Source organism: Neomonachus schauinslandi, chromosome 14 (genome assembly GCF_002201575.2).
Source record: "Neomonachus schauinslandi chromosome 14, ASM220157v2, whole genome shotgun sequence".
In the NCBI taxonomy this organism is placed as follows: Eukaryota; Metazoa; Chordata; class Mammalia; order Carnivora; family Phocidae; genus Neomonachus; species Neomonachus schauinslandi.
The window spans coordinates 24,782,307-24,806,833 of NC_058416.1; the positions used below are offsets into that span (position 1 = coordinate 24,782,307).

The window sequence follows — 24,527 nt, forward strand, 5'->3', positions numbered from 1 at the left end:
GTTACTAATACAAATAGCAAGTATTGTACTGGGCTGCTGACAGTGCCCTTCTTAAAATTTTGGTTGTGTGCTTGCATATATTCTCTTTATGTTGGTATACTTTAAAAAATTTTTTTTCACTTTTCTTTGAACTGCCTGTGTGTGGGACAAGTATGAAGTTAAGAACAAAGAGCATCCATGCCTAAGGAAAACATTTTTATTAGGCTGACTCAGTAAGTAAAATACAGAGAATGAAACATGAAGTAGACTGGAATAGTGTAATAAATCACGAGCCGTGAAAAGATATAGTTACTGTCTTTATGTTATAAGCAGAATGGGCAAAATGCTTGAGAAATCATGAACTAGATAGTGCTCATGCTCTCGATTAAATACGGATTCTTGTGTGAGTTTGGTTTTTCCCTTGCAGCCACATCTTCATTTGGCAGACACACAATGCTTTGTTCATTATTTGCTGCTTGCTGAAAGCGTTCATCTGTGAGATGTCAGAAGAGGAACTGCAGCTTCATTTTACTTATGAAGAAAAGGCTCCTGGCAGTTACAGTAAGTATTGCCTTTGAAGATGTCCTAGGGATAGACTGTGTGACACAGAAAGATAAAATTTGAGGAATAAAAGTAGAATTTTGAAAATTCTATTTTTCTTTCTATAATTTTCATTTCTAAATGACCTGGCCCTGTCACTCTTTTTTCTCCTATATTAATTTCAGTGAGCCAAGACTCTCAATTTTTTTTTCTTTTTATATAAGAAAGAAAGGAGGATTGAAACTTTTATTTACTTTTGACTTCCATGCATATGGAAGATAAAGTTAAAAACCAAAGTATACCTTTCAGAAAACAGAGATGTCAACTTCAGTATTATTACCAGGGTGATACATTAAGGGAGACAACCAATCAGAATTACAGATTTCATAAATGTTAAAGATTACTTTCATAGGACAGAACAGTCTCTGGGTCTTTGGGGCTACTTGATCAGAAATAACATTTAAGGGCAGTTTTATGATGCTGAAATGTGTGGTCTTTTCCTGAAGACACAGGGAAAGGTTACCATTCTCTCATGATATTGCTGGAGTTTTGTGTTGTTTTTTTGCCAGTAGTTGGGAAGGTCTGTAGTTTTCAAGATGGTGTTTAGTTTTCTTAGCATTAAAACTTAACAACTGAGAGAGTAGAAGGGCAGATTGGGATTCTTAAATGAAATATGGGGAATATAGTATTTTTCATCTACCCTTCACGCTAACTTCTCTTTGAGAGCAAAGGCAGTGTTGCTCGTAAGATTCCTGGGTTCATTTTTCAAAACACATCTCTGTCCTCTTTAGGCTTTTTGCCTACCTAGAGCTTTCTATGTTGATTTTTGAGTTTTAGGAAATAAATGTGTTTAATTTGCTATTGTGATAATCTATATTTGTTAAACATATACTGATGTTTAAACAGAGCTTTTAATCAGAGTTGTGTCTTGCAAGTATTAATTTTGTAAGGCTAGGACTTTCTTTTTGTGGTGCTGAAACTGCCAAAACCAGCCCTGCTTGGGGAGTATCAGACCTTTCCACAGAAGGTCTAGCAGCAAGAATGGAGTGCATGTTTACCCCATGGCACCTGAGAGCTGAGCCAACCAAGAACCTGCAAACCCAAAACTTTGTTTTGCTTTATGTCAAAACAATTATGCATGCACTGTACTTTAAAATAAATACAATAATATTGTGTTAATATAAAATTATTTGTCATGCATACCATTGAGTAAGTTGATGCACTTCAGAGATACACTGAATTTATTTTGAGGCCCAGAAGGACCCTCTTTGTACCTACGTTCTCCACTTTTTTTTTTTTTTAAAGATTTTATTTATTTATATGACAGAGAGACACAGCGAGAGAGGGAACACAAGCAGGGGGAGTGGGAGAGGGAGAAGCAGGCTTCCCGCAGAACAGGAAGCCGGATGTGGGGCTTGATCCCGGGAGTCCAGGATCATGACCTGAGCTGAAGGCAGACGCTTAACCTACTGAGCCACCCAGGTGCCCCTAGAAGCACGGTTTTGTTGTGCATCCTACATAACTTAAAGTGAGGGCAGTGTAAAAATGACACTTTTCCAGCCGTGGGCCACATTATCAAGATGCTTGTCTCACCAAAAGAGCCATCTGTGAAGTCTGATATTGGTAATTCTGTCTGTGCACTGACAGATTGTCCTCTTTTTTCTTATATGGAGTTAGCAATTCAGGATTTTATACACATTCTTTCGTTTTATTCTTTTCCTTTACAGTTGAGTCTACTGTTGATCCACCAGTTTTAAGTCCAGTAAATATCTTTTTAAGGTTAAACACTTCCTGTTTTTGGCATGTGTAATTATTTTCATTTTAGTCATATATGTTGTTTGAGATTTCTGCTTATCACTGGTGTAAGTCCTTTTACATTTTCTTTTAATATCTTTTTACAATTTTTAGAAGTAATGAAATTAAATGATTGCATAGATTCTGTTAAATGGTAAAAAAAAAAAAAAAAGAAGCTCACTATGCAGTACCTAAAAACATCTGTTTATCAGCTAGTATGTGAATCTCGGAATCAGGCGCGCAGGAGACCACGTGGGAGACTGCTCAGGGGTTGAGGGAATAGACAGTAGTGTGGGTTGTTCAGGTTGAATTGACAGAAGCAGAGGACCATCTACAAACAGCTGAGCAAAGTCAGCTGAGGAATTTGAGGACTTTTTTGGTTCCAATTCACTGTAATTCTGCTGTGATGAGATGGATGTTGCCAGCACATTCGGTGAAGCCTTCCTTATGAGGGTCATGTAACTCTCTGCGTAAGCGTCCCATTTGTAATAGAAATTTGTGAGGATGTCCTACATGAACATTTCCCCACAGGCTATGTATGGCATGGTAGTAGATTGTTTGCTAGAGGGAATTCGTATCATTTTGTAAATATAACTCTTTCCACTATTGCATTCCTTTGAGAATAGTCAAAGGGGACAAAGCTAGCCCTAGGCAAAACTATGAAGGACTATAAAATTGTGACTGTTTTCCCTTTGCCTTCAGTGTGAGTCTGGTCTTCTGTCTTGGTATCATCCCCCATTACCCCAAAGTAATAACTAATTCTTATTTTACATTTTGTATCTCACAAATCCAATATTTTAAGTCCTTAGGGGTATGAATTTGTAATTTGTTTCCACAAACACTTATGTGGTTTGTTTCTTTATGTATTTGATGATGTTGATTGTGAGCTTTTGTTTGTTCGTCTTAATCTGAGGCCCAAAATAAAGGAAGTATTTGCATTTGCTTCTAGAGGGATCTAGACTGCATCACCTGAGGCCATTTAACCTCCTTTAGAGGTTCTTGGTTTAATGTGACCGCTCGGGTTCAGCTTCCAGTGGCAAGCTGGTGGCACGGCTTTGTATTGCCAGCTTTGTATTGGCATTCATCGTCAGGGTCACCCTACCCTTCAAGTTTGTTTACTGCTCAGTATTTTACTCTGGATTCAAGCCACAGTTTGTTCGCCTGTGGTTGCTCTTTTTGGTTATGGTGCAAGGGTCCCTGGAGATTTCCTCTACTTTCTGGAAGCCCATCAATGCACTAAAAAGTGTATTTTAGCCAAGAACTAGTTGTTTTGTACAAGAGGCCTCTTTGGAGTAACGACTCTACTAATATTGTCACCAGTGGAAGGCAATTATAGTTTCTTTTTTTTTTTTTTTAAAGTTTTTTTTTAAAGATTTTATTTATTTGAGAGAGAGAGAATGAGAGACAGAGAGCATGAGAGGGAGGAGGGTCAGAGGGAGAAGCAGACTCCCTGCCGAGCAGGGAGCCCGATGCGGGACTCGATCCCGGGACTCCAGGATCATGACCTGAGCCGAAGGCAGTTGCTTAACCAACGGAGCCACCCAGGCGCCCCGGCAATTATAGTTTCTTTACAAATATTTTTACAATTTTTTAAATGAGGGAAGTAGCCTTTGGAGATTGAGACTGAAGGTAGAGGCACGTGCGTTTGTGTGTGCGCACACACACACAGGGGGAAAGAGTTGACCAGAAAGCCCAGGGAAGGTGGGGGGGGGGCTCTAGGATCAAGAGCACAGAGCAGGAGTGTGGGTTTGCGTTGGAGGGGCAGACCACCTGTGCCCGCAGCGCTGTGGGCGGGCCCGGAGGGCACGGAGGAGCTGGGTACACACGGCAGCCAGTTAGCGCGGCTCTGGGGAGAGTAGAAAAGAGACTGGAGACTTGTTGAGTTCAGGTGAAATGCTTGCTTAACCACATTTCCTCGGCATAAAATAGTTTAATAGAAATTTATTAAAAAAAATTTTATTTTGTAGGAATTGCTCTCAAGCATAGTGGATTGAACCCACATGCTTATCTTTGCTTTCTTCTGAAACCCCAATAAAATATCAGTAAAGGGACTTTTAAAAAGTCATGAATTTATTATTAAAGAGGAGGAAAGGGGAACACAGTGTTCATAACATTTTTCTTTTTTTTAAAGATTTTATTTATTTATTTGACAGAGAGAGACACAGCGAGAGAGGGAACACAAGCAGGGGGAGTGGGAGAGGGAGAAGCAGGCTTCCCGCCGAGCAGGGAGCCCGATGCGGGGCTCGATCCCAGGACCCTGGGATCATGACCTGAGCCAAAGGCAGACGCTTAACGACTGAGCCACCCAGGCGCCCCCATAACATTTTTCAAGTTGGAAAGTTGAGTAATGATGAACTCAACTGATCAGTGAAAGCTGAAGGCTGAATGCCTTCAGGGTCAGAGAACTCCAGGAAACAGCCAGTTCTTGCCATAGAACCCTGGAAAGGCTTAGGAATTGGAAGTACCAGGTGTCTCTGAAGGCAGACACGTGGGAGGAGTGAATGAAGGAGCAGCTGGACACTCAGCTCTTCTGCACCACCATGCGCAGTCAGGAGACCACCCCCTCCCCGGTTAATACCAGAACGTCTTCTCTGAGAGGCTGAACCAAGAGGGCCTTCCTGCGGGAGCTCTGGGGCACAGTGGAGGGGTGGTGTACTGAGAACAGGGCTAAGAGCAAAGGCTACAAATGGAGGAGTGAGGCATCTTTTTTTTTTTTTTTTAAAGATTTTATTTATTCATGAGAGACAGAGAGAGACAGAGGCAGAGGGAGAAGCAGGCTCCCTGCAGAGCAGGGAGCCCGATGCGGGACTCGATCCCAGGACCCTGGGATCATGACCTGAGCCAAAGGCAGACGCCTAACCGACTGAGCCACCCAGGCGTCCCAGGAGTGAGGCATCTTGACATGGCTTCTAAGTGCTGGCACTGTGGTTGTACCCACTACCTCCCCTTCCCTCCAGAAGGTTAACGCATACTCTTCTGGAGAAAATGAAGTGAAAACAGGAAAAAGATGTAGAGATACTGATGTTTGGGTGTCCCTCAATGATACAGCTCCGAACCTTCCGGTGGGAGCCACCACTTGGCAGGCTGTGCCTGTGCACACAGAGCTTCTGTCAACATTGGCCTCCTTCTGGCAAGTAAATGGAGAACCAGGGATCCTGACAGCTGGAAAAAACTTCCAACTTCTGAGAGATCAAAAAGAGAAAAAAGTGATAGAAGATAGAATATTTATGGAAATCAAAAAAATAATCCATAATCATATCTCTCTAATATAACTCCTTTCCTTTTCCTTTTTTTTTGTTTTTAAGATTTTATTTATTTGCCAGAGAGAGCAAGCACAAGCCAGGGGAGCGGCAGGCAGAGGGAGCCCGATGTGGGACTCGATCCCAGGACTCTGGGATCATGACCTGAGCCGAAGGCAGCTGCTTAACTGACTGAGCCACGCAGGCATCCCATCTACTTTCCTTTTCATTCTCCTCTGGCAGAAGACCCTTTTACGTTTTTATTTTATTAATTTTTTTTAAAGATTTTTATTTATTTATTGAGAGAGAGAATGATAGAGAGCATGAGAGGGAGGAGGGTCAGAGGGAGAAGCAGACTTCCTGCTGAGCAGGGAGCCCGATGCGGGACTTGATCCCAGGACCTTGAGATCATGACCTGAGCCAAAGGCAGACACTTAACCGACTGAGCCACCCAGGTGCCCCTGGCTGAAAACCTTTTTGAGACTCTCTGGAAGTACCTTCAAAATCCATGATGTAGTCATTTAACTAAGTGCAGTAGAGGTAAAACTCCCTCTTTTGAAACTAATTTTGAATTTTTTCAGATGGCCGAAGTGCTTTGGCTCTCAAGGCAGCACAGTTTCGCTGTTGTCTTTTTTTGCTTGAGCTAATCTTTAGGGCCTGGGGCAGGCTGTATGTAGCTCAAGAGGTAAACCTGAAGTTGGTAGATGAGTTGTTTCTGTTTTATTTTTGTCTTAGTATAAAATTTAACAGTTTCATTAGTTCAGTAATGCAAAAAAAAAAAAAAAAAACAATTGTTAGAAGGGACTCAAGAAAGCATGGATTTATTCTTCTGAAATATTTTGCAAATAATATTTGTGATCTGTCTTTGCAGAAAAATTAAAGTGCTTCTGGCACCTCCTGAATTGTTCTTGGCCTTACAATAGGTGATACTGTTTTTTGATATTTCTCTCTTTTCTTTCCCTTTCTTTTCTGTTATCAGTGGAACAAAATCATTAAACTTTATTGACAGGCTTGCTTTCTGATTTCAAACTATATCACAAAGCTATAGTAATTGAAACAGTATGGTATTGGCATTAAAGCAGATATAGATCAATGGAACGGAACAGAATGGAACAGAGAGCCCAAAAATAAACCCATGCATCTGTGGCCAATTAGTTTATGACAAAGGTGCCAAGTATAAACAATGGAGAAAAGACAGTCTCTTCAATAAATAGTGATGGGAAAATCGGACAGCCGCATGCAAAAGAATGAAACTGGACCCCTATCTCACACTGTACACAAAAATTAATTCAAAGTGGACTGACGACTTGAATGTAGGACCTGAAACCATAAAATTGCTAGAAGAGAACATAGGTGGTAAGCCCCCTGCTACAGGTCTTGGAGAAGATTTTTTGAATCTGACACCAAAAGCAAAAATAAACGAGTGGGACTACATCAAACTAAAAAGCTTCTGCACAGCAAAAGAAATCATCAAGAACATGAAAACAGCCTATTGAATGGGAGAAGTTACTTCCAAATCATATATCTGATAAGGGGCTAATATCTAAAATAGATAACTCAGCACTTGGCTGGCTCAGTCAATGGAGCATGCAACTCTTGATCTCAGGGTCATGAGTTCAACCCCCACATTGGGCATAAAGCTTACTTAACAACAGCAACAAAAATCTAAGGATTCAACAGTTTAAACCTCTTTTCTGGTTATTGCGGTGCATGGCACCATGAGCAGCAAAGTTTCCCACAACCCCCTGTATGAGTTGGTGCGGGAAGTCCTGCATGGGAATGAGTGCAAGTGCCAGAAGTTTTGGGAGATGGTGGAGCCGCAGATCTACTTGAACAATGACCCTCAGAAGGACAAATGCTTCTCGGCACTGTCAGGCTTAAGTCCACTCCCAGCCCCAAGTTCTCTGTATGTGTTTTGGGGGGTCAGCAACACTTGATGAGGCCAGAGCTGTGGATATTCCCCACATGGACATTGGGGCGCCAAAGAAACTCAACAAGAAGAAAAATTAGTCAAGAAGCTAGCCAAGAAGCAGATCCCTCGAATCCTGGCCCAGGCCCGAATAAGACTGGCAAGTTCCCTTCCTTGCTGACCCACAGTGAGAGCATGGTGGCCAGAGTGGATGAAGCGAAGTCCATGATCAGATTCCAGATGGAGAAGGTGCTGTGTCTGGTGGTGACCGTTGGCTGCATGAAGATTACAGATGATGAGCTTACATATAACATCCATTCAGCTGTCAGTTTCCTGTTGTCATTGCTCAAGAAGAATTGGCAGAAAGTCCAGGCTTTATACATCAGGAGCACCGTGGGCAAGCCCCAGTGCCTGTACTAAACAGCTTAATAAACCCTAGTGCTACCACAAATACATATACATATATAACTCCTACAACTCAATAGGGAAAAATAATCTGATTACAAATGGGCAGAAGATCTGAATAGACATTTTCCCAAAGAAAACAGCCAAGAGGTACATGAAAAGATGCTCAACATCGCTAATTATTAGAGAAATGCAAATCAAAAACACAATGAGATATCACCTCACACCTGTTGCAATGCCTGTTATCAAAAAAGACTAGAAATAGCAAGTGTTGGCAAGGACATGGAGAAAAGGGAACCCTTGTGCACTGTTGGTGGGATTGTAATGCACTGTTGGTGAGCTGCTATGGAAAACAGTATGGAGGTTCCTTAAAAAAATTAGAAGTAGAACTACCATATGATCCAGCAATTCCATTTCTGGGTATTTGTTTGAAAAAAAAAGGAAAACACTAATTCAAAAAAATGTATATAGAGCACCTGGGTGGCTCATTTGTTAAGTGTCTGCCTTCGCCTCAGGTCATGATCCCAGGGTCCTGGGATCGAGCCCCGCATAGGGCTCCCTGCTCAGTGGGAAGCCTGCTTCTCCCTCTCCCCTTGCTTGTGTTCCTGCTCTCGCTGTCTCTCTCTGTGTCAAATAAATAAAGTCTTTAAAAAAATAAAAAATTTAAAAATGTATATTACCCTCATGTTCATTTCAGCATTATTTATAATACCCAAGATACTGAAATAACCTATGTGTCCACTGCTGGATGAGTGGATAAAGATGATGTGGTATACACCACACACACACACACACACAGGAATATTATTCTGCTATAAAAAATGAAATCTTGCCATTTGCAACAATGTGGATGAACCTCGAGGGCATAGGCTAAATGAAATGGGTCAGAGACAAATACCATATGATCTCTCTTATATGTGAAAGCCAAATCCATTATACATACATTGAACTCATATATGCAGAGAACAGGTTGGGGGGGGGTGGGAGAAGTAGGTAAATTTATTTTTCTTTAGTTTAAATAAATTGAATAAAAAAATAATAAAACTGGAATTTAAGAGGATAATACTTTAAATTGGCCTAGAATCTAAGTATGTATTATACAGTACAATACCCTGTGGCATACATATTCTATACAGTTAGTAGTTGCTTACTAAAATCTATTTCCATGCTTTCTCCAACGTACCATGAAACTGTTTTCTACCTTCTTCTGTTATCAGCAGTTTTTATACTGTGCTCAAATTAGAAATAAAAAAGGCATCTTTTTTTTTTTTTTTTAAGATTTTATTTATTTATTTGAGAGAGAATGAGAGACAGAGAGCAGGAGAGGGAGGAGGGTCAGAGGGAGAAGCAGACTGCCTGCTGAGCAGGGAGCCCGATGTGGGAGTCGATCCCGGGACTCCAGGATCATGACCTGAGCCGAAGGCAGTCGCTTAACCAACTGAGCCACCCAGGTGCCCAAAAAGGCATATTTTATAATAGAACCTGGAAGACTGTATTATCCTTCGGTATAATTAGAAACATTTCTGTTTGACTACAATAATAGCACAGCCGGAATTATTGCAGATTTTATTGGAATATGTGGGACACAGTTTTATAAATATTGTAATGCATTACAGTGTAGATCGATTTTCATTTTAGAAAAGAGTGAGTCCATCTGCTTTTCCTTAGTTTGATTACTTTATAGACACATATTCAGTTTTGCTCATTAGAAGTTTAAATATGATTTTTAATACTTTAGAATAATTCCAATATTAGTTTCACAATTAAAACTGCCAATTGTGGACTCTACCATGGTTTTCTGAATATGTTTATAGTAAATACAATCTAGCTTATGTGTCTTCCATCTTAAGTCAGTTTGCTCTGAACTTTTGAGGCACTCGGGGAACCTGTTTTTGGAATAAAGCTCTGTTATTTCTTGATTATGTTTTTTTTTTTTTTTCTCAAAGATTTTATTTATTTATTTGACAGAGAGAGACACAGCAAGAGAGGGAACACAAGCAGGGGAGAGGGAGAGGGAGAAGCAGGCTTTCCGCCGAGCAGGGAGCCCGATGCGGGGTTCGATCCCAGGACCCTGGGATCATGACCTGAGCCGAAGGCAGACGCTTAACCACTGAGCCACCCAGCGTCCCTTGATTATGTTTTAATACTTGTATTTGGCACAGTTGAGCAGCATTTAGAAACTTAACAGCTTGACTTTCTGCATGCAAAGTAAACAACAATGAGCTCTCTGTGTTTTAATATGGCTGCTGCTTTGTTTTCCATCAGTGCTTTTTTCATTATTCTTTTCTCTTCCCTTCCTACTCTGGTGGAAGGTATTTGATTACAACAGTATCTTGGTCTTCTCTGGTTCCCTCCCTAGGGAGTGTGTGGTATGAATGGGTGCTGAACAGCTCAGTTTCACGTGTAGATGACTGGAGTTGTAAGGAACTGTGGATATCATCTGGTCTTTCATTTGCTCCTTCCCCTAGTGTCACTCACAGGGACCAGAGAAGCAGGGTTAGGGCTTTAAAGCGGGAGAACCCCAGATATAGGAGTGAGATTCAGTGACCTTGTTCTGCATTAATACTCATAATAACAGTTTATATATATTCATTGTTAGAGGTTATTTCTAAATTGGGTATTTAAATCAAAGACTTCCAGTATGTGTTGATGAATGTGCAACATATCACCTTGATGTGTAAACTAATACGGGGTATTTTGTATCTCTCCCCCAGATGGCTCACAGTATTCATTTACCAGGGGTTTGTATTTAGGGTCTTAAGTGAAACATGGGTTGACTGACTGGATTTTCTCCAACTTGGTATAGGAACAGGTCTTTTTTTTTTAAGATTTTTATGTGTTTATTTGACAGAGAGAGACACAGCGAGAGAGGGAACACAAGCAGGGGGAGAGGGAGAGGGAGAAGCAGGCTTCCCGCCGAGCAGGGAGCCCGATGCAGGGCTTGATCCCAGGACCCTGAGATCATGACCTGAGCTGAAGGCAGCCGCTTAACTGACCGTCCCGGGACAGTTCTTTAAAAATAGTTCGTAAGGGTTTCTGTTTTTTTGTTTTTTTCTTTTTATGAGTCTGGATTTGGGTTCAAATCCAGTCTCTGCCATTTATTGTAAGTAACCTGACCATTCTGAGCCTTGATTTCTTTATCTGTAACATGGTGATGATCATACCTACTCCTTAAGAGTTATTGTCAGGATTAATGTGACATAAAGAATGAAATGCTTGGCACAGTGCCTCTCAAAGGGTAGAGTACTCAGTAAATGTTAGCTATGAATATTATCTCAGAGAAGCTAACATTGAAAATGTGAGCATATTTGGCTGCAGCTATAAGAGGCAATTTAAAACTCTTTAAGAGAGAAAACCTCTGGGTTTAAAACTTCACAGTAAGCATACTGAATCTCTTCAGAGTCCTTTGCTCAAAGATCTTCAGTTTACTTTGTCACTGTCCTGAAGATTTCAAGGACCTTTCAGATTCTCTTTTTTGTGAGAAATGCATGAGTGTTACTCTAATTTTTGGCAGATGAGTTTATATTTACTTGTTTTTATTGGCGCTAAGGAAGATATTTGACTTCAAATGAAAGTTGAGTAATATAAACGTTGCTTGGAAAAGAATGCACTTCGCTTGATACACAATTATTTACTTCTAGATTATTCCCAGAAATAAGAATATGGTATTCTGTAGGGTTGTTTTTGTTTTAGTAAATAGAAGTTATCTGAGATTTCAACTGGAAATTCCCTATTCTTGTCTTTTGTTGTTAGGGTTTCAGCCTTGAAATGGTACATTTCACTTGTATGAAATATATTTATCATCATTTTCATTATTAAGTTGATAACAAAGTTGTGAATATATTCCTTATTTGACCTAAGCTGGAATCTTGACAGAAGTCATGGTTTAGACAGCACACGGAATAGAATACAGAATCTTCTTCACTGTGTTAAGATTTGAGGGTGAGATGTGTTTACACCCCTGAGAGAAAAAAATCCAACCATCTGTGGGTCCTTAGCGTTTGTTCCCTCACTTTCCGTAATTAAAAAACTTCTGACTACATGGCTGAACAGGGGTATGCTGTTAAAGTGGCCTGCTGATTTGGTCTGGAATGTTCTTAAGGGAATCAAGGAATGATTTTAAATGTCCTTACTTGGGTCTGGGTCACTACATCTGTAGGATGAGCCAAGGAATGACATTTCAGCAAGCTTGTCTTAGGTATATATTATATGCCAACAGATCAACTCGGAGTAGGTTATTGACTCACTTGGGTTATGTCGGACCACTTTGGCAATGAGAAGGATTTTAGTTACATCTACTTTTTATTGTGTAGTCTCAGAGACCAATGTTACTTATTTCCAAATTTTATTTTCTTCACCGGTTGAGCTAAGCCAGGAACTTCTAGAGTATGATTTAACATAGTTATTGAACTTGATTCTTGCCATGTTTTCTTTGTAGCCTTGATTGGTGCTTTCAGTGTGATTTAGTATTTTCTTCAAGCTCTATACTCACCTCTCAGAGGGTTACTGTGCCAGTTCTATTTATGGCAAGGCAGGAAGGAATTTCTTCATAATTTCTGAATACCAAGTGATATTGTGGTCTAGAAAAAAGAATTGCTAAACTTTGAAATTCCAAGTGCTTTGATGCTTTGGAAATAACCACTAGATTTGTACTAGACCCTGGGTTTGGTTCGGCAAACATGTTTTGAGTATACGTTATGTGTTAAGCTCTTTGTCAGTCATCATCCTCAAGAAGTACAGAGTCCAGGGGTGCGTGGGTTAAGCATCCAACTCTTGATCTCAACTCAGGTCTTTTTTTTTTTTTTTAAAGATTTTATTTATTTATTTGAGAGAGAGAGAATGAGAGAGAGCACATGAGAGGGAGGAGGGTCAGAGGGAGAAGCAGACTCCCTGCCGAGCAGGGAGCCCGATGCGGGACTCGATCCAGGGACTCCAGGATCATGACCTGAGCCGAAGGTAGTCGCTTAACCAACTGAGCCACCCAGGCGCCCTCAACTCAGGTCTTGATCTCAGGGTCATGAGTTCAAGCCCTGCATTGGGCTCCACGCTGGGCATAGAGCCTACTTTATTTTGTAAATTTTATTTTATTGTGTTATGTTAATCACCACACATTACATCATTAGTTTTTGAGCCTACTTAAAAAAAAAAAGGATAGAGTGCAATAGGGGCCTGCTCACGTATAGACAGAAATTATGGTATAATGTAACCTATGTATACAATGAAAGACATGTACAAGGCAAGATGCTTTGTAGATGATTATTTTTTTTTCAGAGTGAGGCAGGAGAGTTGGGTTTTATGGAGAGGAAGACTGAGAATGATTCAGGTAAATAAAGATTGGCTTTTTAAAAAGTCAGGTTTTTATTGTTGGAGGGCATTCTCGGCGGAGGGAGTGTTATTGAGGAGGCATGAAATGGCATGTAGCAGGTAGCTGGATATTGTTGGAATATAAATTGTGAGTAATGGAGGGGAGATCATGGTAGAAGGGAGTACAAGGTCTGTGTCTTCCAGTGTCTGGCATGCTGTACTTTAGCACTTGAGTTTTTTCTGATACCTAATGTTCAGCTTAAAGCAGTTGAAAAGATGTAAGCCAGGGGAGGGAAGAAGGGAGTTGAGTTAGCTCCCTTAGTTAGCCATCTAGAGTTTGGGTTGGAGAGGAGTAAGATTGGATGTAGGAATACTAGTTAGGAAGGTTGAAAGAAGTTCAGGAGTGAGTTTTAATTTAGTAAGCTGGTTTAACTGAACTGAGATGATGAAATAATGAACAAAAGCATGATGAGGTATGCAGAAAAGAGGAAACATCAGAGAGGTAGACTGTGCAATCGAGTGGACCCAGAGATTGGTTAAAGAAGCATACGAGAGAGTAGTCTGGGCTTTGGCCCTGGGTTCTTGATGTGGTCACCAAAAGGAAGCAGAAAGAAGCAATAAGTGGATTTCAAGTATTGGGAAAGATGGGTTCAGTTTTGAGCATTTGGAGTTTGAGGTGCTAGTGATGCATCTAGGTGGAGATGGCCAGTAGGCAATTGGATATAAAGATAAGAAGGAGTTCATTGGAGAGGCTAAGAGGAAAACTGTCACTGTAGGAATCACCAGTATATAAGTAATGATTGGTGAAGGAGGACATAGGGAGTGGGAAGAGGAGAAAGCCAATGGTGGAACTCTGGGGAATATACGAATAGTTGAAAGATATTCTGAGGAGGCAGATCATGGGAATGAGTAGAAAAGAAGTAGACTGGAAACAAGGTGTTGTAGGAACTGAGGGTAAGAAGAATTTCATGAAGGAGTAGGTGTTAGTGTCCAAAGCCAGAAGTAGCATGAGCAATTGGTTGGCTCTGGAAATGAGACGGTCACTTAGAGCAGTTTGGGAGAGAGGAGCATTTCTACGGGAATGCTAATTTGCATCCTGCCATTGCCACTTACTCTGTGACTTGGGAAAGCCATTTTACCTCTGGCTCTTTATTTGTAAAGAGGTGGAAACCCTCTCAGTGGGTTTCAGTCTTTGATCTGTGGAGCCCCACAGGTTCAGAAAAGGTGCTTTGAGGCCCATCAAGGAGATCCAGTGTTTGATCAGATATTTACTGGGGGAAAGAGGTACAGGTATTCTACTGATTCAAACAGAGCAGCTAGGGCAGCTTGATTTTTTTTGTCTATTTTGTGTATTTCACTTTAGTATAAGATTTCATTTGAAAAAACACGGTATAAAATAAGAGATTTGAAAACTGCTGGTCTACAGGAACCATAAGAGACTTTGACACATTAAAAGTTATATAATTAATAGCTTATGTTCAGAATTCCTATACTAGATGAAGACTGTAGTATGTACTAACTTGCTCGTGGTTTGGATTTTATTAGAGGTCAACATTAGTGTCTGAGTTTATGTGATAATAACTGTTGTTATTCTCATTGGGAATGAAGACCGAACTTCTAAAAAACTCTGTTCTAGTTTATATTTTGTTAAAAAATTTTTGTGTGTCTTACCAGGTTCTGACTCTGAAGATCTTTTGGAAGAATTGCTCTGTTGTTTGATGCAGTTAATCACTGATATTCCGCTCCTGTAAGTTCTGGCCAAGCCAGGATTTGCTTTATCTTCTTTGTATATTGAAAATGGCGATTGATCATGTCAAAGAGTTTGTGGGTCCTGGTATTGTATTTTTATGTATGCCTTTTACGTATGCCTCTGTGTCTGTGGAGTTCTTCTGTATCTTTTGCTTAATAATATTTATACTCTGGCTATGCATTATCAAACAAGAATTTTATGTTATAAGGAGAACCTAATCAAACTCTTTAGGAATATTGAGCAAATGATAGGCACAGAATTAATCTCTGTAGTGATATCTTACAGATGTCTTTTAACAGGTGGAAAGAGAATCTAACCCATATGTGGTAGAGGCAGCTCGTTAGCCACCCAGGATTCTCTTCCTTCTTCCTTACTTCCTGATTTCTGACCTCTTTTGGAGAGGTTGGATTTCCATTTCCAGTTTTTTTTGAAGTTAGGTGCCCTGAGATGTAGGGGGACATCTTCCAATAAAACTTCTGGGTACGAGGACCTGCCTCAGCTAGGAGGCGTATCTTTTTGTTCTTGACAGTCCTCTTTCCTGCTATCTGGAATGTAGTCAACGTACTGGGAGTTGTGTGGCCCTCTTGGCACCATGGGCCCAGAGACCCACAGAAAATTCTGCTTTGATTTCATTGAGCTGCTGAACCAAAGTCATTACTACCAGTGCCTCCTCGCCACTTCCACCCCAGACTTTTCATGTGAGAAAAATATATCCTTATTTGTTTCCTGGAACTGGATTTCTGTCACTCCAGCTGAACTCAATTCTTATATGCTATAAAATGTTCCTTTTAAAGAAGTTACTCTCAACTTTTGTCTCTCTGGAGCCTTTTCAGACATTTTTGTAATTGCCTCTCCCCACTAATGAAATTTGAATACCCCAGATGCACTGAATGTCCCTTTGCAGGGCCACAGATCATTATACTGTCTATGAAGTTTTTCACCCCTAAAAAATCAATTTTCACTCTCTTGGTGGTATCACCCACTGAGAATGCATATTTTAAAGGAATTATTATTTTTTTTAAAGATTGTATTTTTTTTTTAAAGATTTTATTTATTTATTTAACAGAGAGAGACACAGCGAGAGAGGGAACACAAGCAGGGGGAGTGGGAGAGGGAGAAGCAGGCTTCCTGCCGAGCAGGGAGCCCGATGCGGGGCTCGATCCCAGGACCTGGGACCACGACCTGAGCCGAAGGCAGATGCTTAACGACTGAGCCACCCAGGCGCCCCTAAAGATTGTATTTTTATGTAATCTCTACACCCAATGTGGGGCTCACATTTAATAATCCCAAGATCAAGAGTCATGTGCTCTCCTGACCGAGCCAGCCAGGCGCCCCTAAAGGAATTATTTTTTGAATAAAGAAGAAGAGTTTAAGATTGATCATGACAGAATCTCCGTGAACACGGGGATATCATTGGACGTGTGCTGCTTGCCTGTGGCCCAAAAAGGAAGGACCAGGTATTCGTGAGAAGACGGCCTCTGGCCTCTGTTGTGCATAAGTGCAGCATCCAGAATTGTAATCTAGATTTAGGAATGAGAACCACCAAACCCTGTGGTAACTTGGTCTGCTGATGTGCAGCCTGGAAGACAGGGCTGAAGCACTGGAGGAATCACCTGGTGGGGAAGGGCACAGGGGAAAACGTCCCATGTAGGTGGATCTCGTGTGGCAGACACAGTTAACTTGAATTTCTGATGTCCTTTCTCACCTTTCTAACACATCTCCAGTATTGTTTGGGGGACCGGTGTGTGCCCAACTGAGTTTTCGGGCACCTCGGGAACTAAATGTGGCCCCGTGACATGGTTTGGGCCAATGCTGTGTAAGCAGAAGTCATGAGCTTGCAGAGCATGTACCTCCAGCTTTTTTGCCCGCCGCCCTTCTCTTCCTTCCTGGGATGTGGAGGCAGTGCTGGGACCAACTTGTAACGAAGAGGAGTGCCACATGCAAAGAGGGTCCCAGGAGCATGGGGTAGTAATGATGCTGTGGCTCTATTACACCAGCCCTAGACGACTTATCTTTGGATTTCTTCTTAAGTGAAAAAAACAAACAAACACTTACTTTGGTTAAGCCACTGTGGTCAGGCTTCTGTTACATGTGGTCAAATGTGGGAAGGGGAGCACATAGATGGTCTACTGTTTACTTGCCATTGTATGTGCAATGCTTCGTGTGTTCTTGCCTTAATTTTTAAAATAATTCCATCTCTGTTATGTTTATGTCATTACTAAATACCAGCAGTTTAGTATATATCCTCAGTGAGTACATTCTTCCCCCCTCCTTTGTTAATAAAATGTCTTGGTGAAGTTAAGGGGAATGGAAGTAGTAAATCTCTTCAGCTAGTAAATAAGGCTTGAATACAATGAATAGACCAGTCACTTAAACACTCTTGAGGAGCAAGCAGCCAGTGTTGTAATATATCAAACATTTCAGTGTTTTAATGTGTTTATACTTTTTAAATGAACGGAAAATGCACAGACCACCAGATGTCTTGTATTATGTACACTCAGCTTTAACCAGCTGCTGAAACAATTTCTTATGATTTAATGTTCTTGGAACTCCATCCTACAAGAAGGTTTGTCTTGGTAACAGTTGCCATGTGAAACCAAATTACTATTTAAATGTTTCACGTACTATAACCGTAGTGCAGTGTTGTGGATCAGCTTCTGACTTAAGGGGGAATATGGACTTGAAAAGCGGGGTTGCTCTCCTTCCTGACCTTCATCAGTCTCACTGTAGACTTGTCATGTTTAACATCGGCATGGCCGTGCTGCATCAGCAGGTGCGTGGCAAGAGGAGTGCGGCGTTCGTGGCCACTGAGGGCAATTCAGAACTCACTTAAACATTTCTCATGAGACTGTGAAATCGTTCTATTAATATTGGAAGCCAGTGATTACCAAGAGCATAGATAGATATTTAGAGATCCATACACTAAGTTTGAAATGATTCTTTGTTATTAAGAGTACAGGGTCAACTGCACTAGTTTAGATAAACTTCCAGAATTTGTAGGAATTCACTTGTAATAATGCTTGACTTTTAAGTAGTTAGTGGATACTGCTTCTCAGACAGGTTGGGTGTTTTGATAAAATATTCATTCTCTGAGATACTAATCTTCAAAGTCTGATTGAAACCTACATCTTCCAGTGTAATACAAAGAACGTGATTTGGCATGCCAGAGTTGAAAGCGCAACACTTAGAATTTGTGGCATGGATCAGTTCTCACAGTGTTACTGTTGAGGGGCTGAATGAGACCCCGGTGACTCAGCTCAGTGGTGGGGCTTCAGTTGGCCGCCAGCAGCAGAGCTATATTGTTTGATGGGCCCAGTACTTAGGTTTGCTCGTGATGCTGTCTTATTATGAAGTAGAAGTTATTTTGAGAACTTTTAACTTGTCTTTTTACCTGTTTTTGGTGGTGTTTTTGTGAAAGCCGTCACTCTTATCTGTATATGGTGATGCTCTTGTCAACCATAGGTCCTACCACTTTCCCTAGGTCCCTGTGAGGTCTGCTTGGAGTGGGCCATTCTGCTGGCCCCAGGCCAGACATGCAGCCTCCTCCTCTGAGATCCATTTATGTGTTCTTATCAACCTGTGAACTCAACTGTTCAGTTCTCAGCCTGGCCCTCATTTGCAGATTTTTCAGTTATAATTTTATAAGAATGTTTATCTTTTTCTTTTTTTAAAAAAGATTATTTATTTATTTATTTATTTGGGGGAGAGTGAGAGAGAGAGAGAGAGAACACGAGAGGGAGAGAGAATCTCAAACAGACTCTGCGCTGAGCCTGACGTGGTGCCCGATCTCACGACCCTGAGATCATGACCTGAGCCGAAACCCAAGAGTCGGATGTTCAACCGACTAAGCCACCCAGGTGCCCCAGAACATTTATCTTTTTTTTTTTTTTTTATAAAAGTTATATATTGATAAAGCTGAGACATTCCTAATCGGTTGCTTTTACTGCCTTTTTCTAGGCGTGTCTCTTTGTGCAGTGTGACTTTGTCTACCTCTCTAGTACAGGGGGTACTGATGTTACCTGCTGACCTCGTCCATCTCACTCCTGCTGCTTCAGCCACACAGGTGTCCATGCTAATTTGGAAGATGCCAACCCACTTCTGTCCCCCTGTCACCAGGGCCTTTGCCCTCGCTGCTTCTTCCACCTTAGATATCTCCCCTCAGATATCTGAATGGCTCCTGTCCTGACTTTGTTGCTTTCTTCTGCTCAGAGGAGGTCTGCTTCTTAGAAACAGCTGCTCTGACCACCTGAACATAGCAGCACCCTCGTCATTCTCTGCATCACGCTTTGTTTTTTGTCTTTACAATTACCACTGCTTTTCAGATTATCTGTTATTTCTCTTGCTTGTGTTTCTCAAATATCATTAGAAGGAAGACTCTGTGAAAACAAGCACTGTTCTTGTGCCTGCATTTGTTTTGCTCACTATCCTTAGTATTCAGGCTAGCCTGGCACATGGTAGACTCTCAACAAGCATTTGTTGAATGAGTAAGATAGTAGGGGCACAACCTGTTCAGTGTGCTTAAAGCATTTTGTTTGTTTGCCATCATCTAGTCTGTATGGAAACAAAGTATTGTGCTGAGGCACATTCCATTGCAAATGCAGTGGCTCAAAGCCCTTTGCAGTTGGTATATTGTAATATAAAAACTAGGTGTCTTATAGATAGTAGAAGCAGAAAGGGGCTATAGAAGCAGAAACACTGAGAACTAACATATATCTGAGGAAATACTTCCTCAAATATTTCCAAATAACAGTATTTGAGGAAATGGTAGATTAGTTATAAATGCTGAGTGGTCCGGGGCCATGTAGTTTAGGGACAGTCAGCTTTATAGCTCAGCAGTCCTCACGTTATCCCTTCACAATATAATAATCTCTCTTTTGTTAAGTTCATTCTGAAAAACGTGTATTGGGAATATGCCTTTGTCTCTAGTGTACTAGGCCCTGGACAAAGAAAGGTGTGACTTCTGAAGAGCTTAGAGACGGACAGAAACACAGAAAGATAGCCCAGGAGGAGAAACAGCTCCTAAGTGCTGAAGTCATTTGGAGCTGTAGTGATTAGTAGTGACCTGGTCAGCGGAGAGCCAGAGAGGGGCCTGCTCAGGACCTCTTGGGTGTAAATAATGTATCGGAAGAGTCACAAGTGCATTAGTTTGATCAGAGCAGAGGAGTTGTGGGAGATTACGGATGGACAAGCTGTGTTGTTTGATGGGGCAGGGACTTGAATTTTAGAAGGGCTAACGGTTTATGTTTAGAGTTCTCTGTTTATTAAGATGTAAAAGAATATATTTTTAGAGCTATTTCTCTAAAATCCATTCTGGAAGTATTTGGGGAAGAATGGAACTGATTAAGAATCTTATTTATGGGATTTGCTTTGTCCATAGAGTTTCTGAAATGTAATAAAATGATCGGAAATGGATATTTATTATTTGACCCATAAACTAATGATATTGGCTTCAATGATATACTGTGAAAAATCTGAACATCGAAAACTTCTGTTGCTAACCGTGAGAAGGTGGCTCAAGAATGTGAAAAGCCGCGAACAGTTAATGGAGGAGAGTGAAAGAACTGAAGGGACCTGGGTTGGCAATGAAGGGCTTTAACTGTTGGGAAAATGCCTTTCTATAGCCCTGCATGTTGATACCCAAACACTTCTCCAAATGCAGCCTCAGCAGAGCGGGCTGCTAAAGCAAGTCAGCATTTAAGTTCTAGGTGCTGTAAGGGAAATATCTAGTACAGCTTTCTGGTTGAATCAGTGAGGCATTTAAGTCATTACCAGCACTGAATTAAAGGTGATAGCATTTCCGTATGCCAAGATACTATTATATATTAAGTTCACAATAGCTTTTTAGGTTGAAAATTGATTTCTGGTGTGGCAAGGAGGGGGGATCTCAGTTAAATTTTTTAAAAATATGCAAACCTTTACCGTGTTTATTGAAGTCTGACCAAAATATATACCGTACCACAGATAATGTTGATTTTATAAGTTATGTGCTCAGGTTGTTCATAATTGAGTAACTGATTATTGTTAAGAAGTGTAGAACATATTCTGTAGTAGGAAAAAAAACCTCTGTGGTTCTGAATCCAGAAGATAGGTCTTGAATCCTGGCTCTCCTACTAACTGGGAATGTCACTCCACGCCTCAGGTCTCATTTTACAACTGGGGGCAATAGACCAGGAATCATTACTTGGAAGAGACATTGGAAGACATGTAGTTTAGCTGTTCAGTATTTTAGATAAGGAAATTGAAGTCCCTGAGTTTGGAGACCAACTCGTGTAGCTGTTGGAGGGACAGCCAGGCCAGACATCATGTCCTTTAATGCAGTAGAACGGCCGGCGGCCGAGAGGGAGCATCTCATCCTCTGTCTGGTGTTCTCACAGCCTCCTGGGTTGCTTACGATTGTGTTGGGGACCCAAGCAATGCACTTGAAGATGCTTTTGTCAATTGTCAAATGCTTTAGGATTATAAAAGTGTATTGTCTTACACATACTGAGTACTCAAAAACATTGAATATGTTTGCTTTCGGAGTTAATTTTCCCATTTTAAACTTCTCAGTAAAAAGGAGGAGCACTAGCTCCCTAACAAGTATAGTAGGCATAGGACACAGGGCTTGTGAGATTCAAAGGAACAAGGCTGAATCATCTGGGAACTGGAGGAAGTTTCTGTAGTGCCTGGCTGCTTAGGAGGACTGGTGCTAGCCCGGCATTAGGTGTGACAGAAAGATTAGCAGCAGCAAAAGCAGGGTCTGGGGTCCTGGCTGTCATGTTGCCTGTGTTTGCGTATTTCCTTGCAGGTTACGGGCTATTTAGAGCCAGATGAGCATTGGATTTTTTAAAGATTTTATTTATTTGACACAGAGAGAGCACAAGCAGGGCGAGCGGCAGGCAGAGGGAGGAGCAGGCTTCCCGCAGAGCAGGGAGCCCGATGCGGGGCTCGATCCCAGGACCCCGGATCATGACTTGAGCCGAAGGTAGACGCTTAACGACTGAGCTGCCCAGGTACCCGAGCATTGGATTTTTAAAACTAGAATTCAGCTTTTCTTGATCCTAGCCCTTTGATTTTATATGTGATGTCACTCAAGTGGAGAGAAGGGAAGTACCTTTCCTAAGGTCAGTTTTCAGGATTCTCAGGTGGCCCTGCAAACACTGACTCTGCCTTCAAAGAATTTTTACTCTTACAAAACCAAGACTGGTACAAAATACATTTGTCACTTTCTTTTGCTGTTATTAATACATGGATGGCAAAGTATGAATGAGGTAAAGTACACTAATAATTGCAAACTTTAATTCTGCCAGCAAAGAGTTAATTTTTTTCTTTTTAATTTTTTGCGTCACTTATAGGAGTTAATTCTTTACATAGTAAATTCTTTTCACATATAATCGATATTACATAATGGATATTTACTAGCCATTGATACGGATGCTGCAATTGTATTAAATGGTAATACATGTGTGCAGTTGGTTTTGGAAAAAAATCAAACACCAAGGGCTCATGATGAGAACAAATGTTCTTTGTCCTATCCCTTTTATCTCTTTCCTCCCCAGAAACAATCATTTTTGATTCTTAGCTGTTAGGGTGGTTTAGATAAATCTTTACCCTTATCATACCTTTGAATATATTTCTAAATAACACTATTTCTTTTTCTTAGTAGGCTTTATTTTTCAAAGCAGTTTTAGGTTCACAGCAAAATTGAGCAGAAAGTATGGGCAATTCCCATATAATTCCTGTTCCCACAGTTGTATAGCAACCCCCCCTCCTTCACCATCCTGCCCCAGGGTGATATGATGTTACAGTCGAGGAACCCACATTGACACATCATTATCATCCAAAGTCATGGTTTCCATTAGGGCTCACTCTTGGTGTGTTGTACGTTGTATGGGTTTTAACAAATAGGTGATGACATGTATCCACCATTAGAGTATCATAAGACTAGTTTCATTGCCCTAAAAGCCCTCTGTGCTCTGCCTGTTTATCCCCTCCCCTGACCCCAGCTGCCACTGATCTTCTACTGTCTCCTTAGTTGTGCCTTTTCCAGATTGTCTGATACTTGGAACCATACTAGTTGTAGCCTTTGAGATTGGCTTTGTTTAGTTAGCAATATGCATTTAAGTTTCTTACATGTTCATGGCTTTATAGTTCATATCTTTCTAGCACTGAATAGTATTTCATTGTTGGGATATACTACATATACACAAATTAACTTCATGCAGATGTAGATATAGCCATCATAATAAATCTTAGAGTTGGTATGAAGTGGGTACATTTTAAAATTTGATAAAAGTATGATGTTTGGTTTAAAAAAAACCTGTCCCCTAAGAGATTATTATTTTTTTCTTTCAAAATTGTATTTAAATTCAAGTTAGTTCACTTGAACTATACTTGAAACCAATACTACTATAGTGTAGTATTGGTTTCAAGGGTAGAATTTAGTGATTCATCAGTTGCGTATAACACCCAGTGCTCGTTACATCAAGTGCCCTCCTTAATGCCCATCACCCAATTACACCCATCCGCCGCCCACCAGCAACCTTCAGTTTGTTCCGTATATTTAAGAGTCTCTTATGGTTTGCCTCCCTCTCTGTCTTTATCTTATTTTATTTTTCCTTCCTTTTCCCTATGTTCATCTGTTTTGTTTCTTAAATTTCACAGATGAGTGAAATCATTTGGTTTTTGTCTTTGACTCATTTTGCTTAGCATATACCCTCTAGTTCTGTCCACATTGTTGCAAGTAACAAGATTTCATTCTTTTTGATGGCCGACTAACATTCCATTGTATATATATACACCACATCTTCTTTATCCATTCGTCTGTTGATGGACATCTGGGCTCTTTCCATGTTTTGGCTATTGTGGACATTGCTGCTATAAGTGCACGTGCCCCTTCGAATCACTATTTTTGTATCCTTTGGATAAATACCTAGTAGTGGAATTGCTAGGTTGTAGGGTAGCTCTATTTTCCAACTTTTTGAGGAACCTCCATGCTGTTTTCCAGAGTAGCGGCACCAGTTTGCATTCTCACCAACCCTAAAGAGATTATACCAGTTATAGTCTCACTAAAATCATTTAACAGACCCTTGCCAATTTTGTATAAAATTTTTTGTAAGTTAAAAATGGAAATAATAGTGTGATTCTTTTTTTTTTTTTTTAAGATTTTGTCAGCGCACACATGCGCACAAGCAGGGGGAGCGGCAGGCAGAGCAGGCAGAGGGAGAAGCAGGCTCCCCGCTGAGCAAGGAGCCCGTTGTGGGACTCGATCCCAGCACCCTGGGATCATGACCTGAGCCGAAGGCAGATGCTTAACCGACTGAGCCACCCAGGCGCCCCCATAGTGTCTTATATGTATTTTCTCATTACAAGTGAGATTGAAGATCTCTTCGTATATTCAAAAACCATTTCTAACTTTCGATGAAGGTTTAGCAATCAATTTTAATTCCTGAGAGCTCTTTTTCTCTGATTGTTTCTTGTTTTATGAATGCAACATTTTAACTTGGCATGACTGCACTATGGACACTCATATAACCATTTTGGTATATTTGCTTTATTATTATGTACTCATCTTTTTTTATATTTTTCTCCCTTCTCTCTGATGGGAAATGATAACTGGAACAAACTT

At 40.8% G+C, this 24,527-nt stretch overlaps 1 protein-coding gene across 1 annotated transcript in view; it reads left to right on the top strand.

Moving 5' to 3' along the window:
* Positions 1 to 24,527, top strand: part of DYM (dymeclin) — a 342,707-nt gene that overhangs the window by 59,422 nt on the left and 258,758 nt on the right. Inside the window, 2 exon segments of the mRNA XM_021686111.1 lie at positions 407 to 540; positions 14,845 to 14,917. Coding sequence (XP_021541786.1) covers positions 407 to 540; positions 14,845 to 14,917 — 207 coding nt within the window.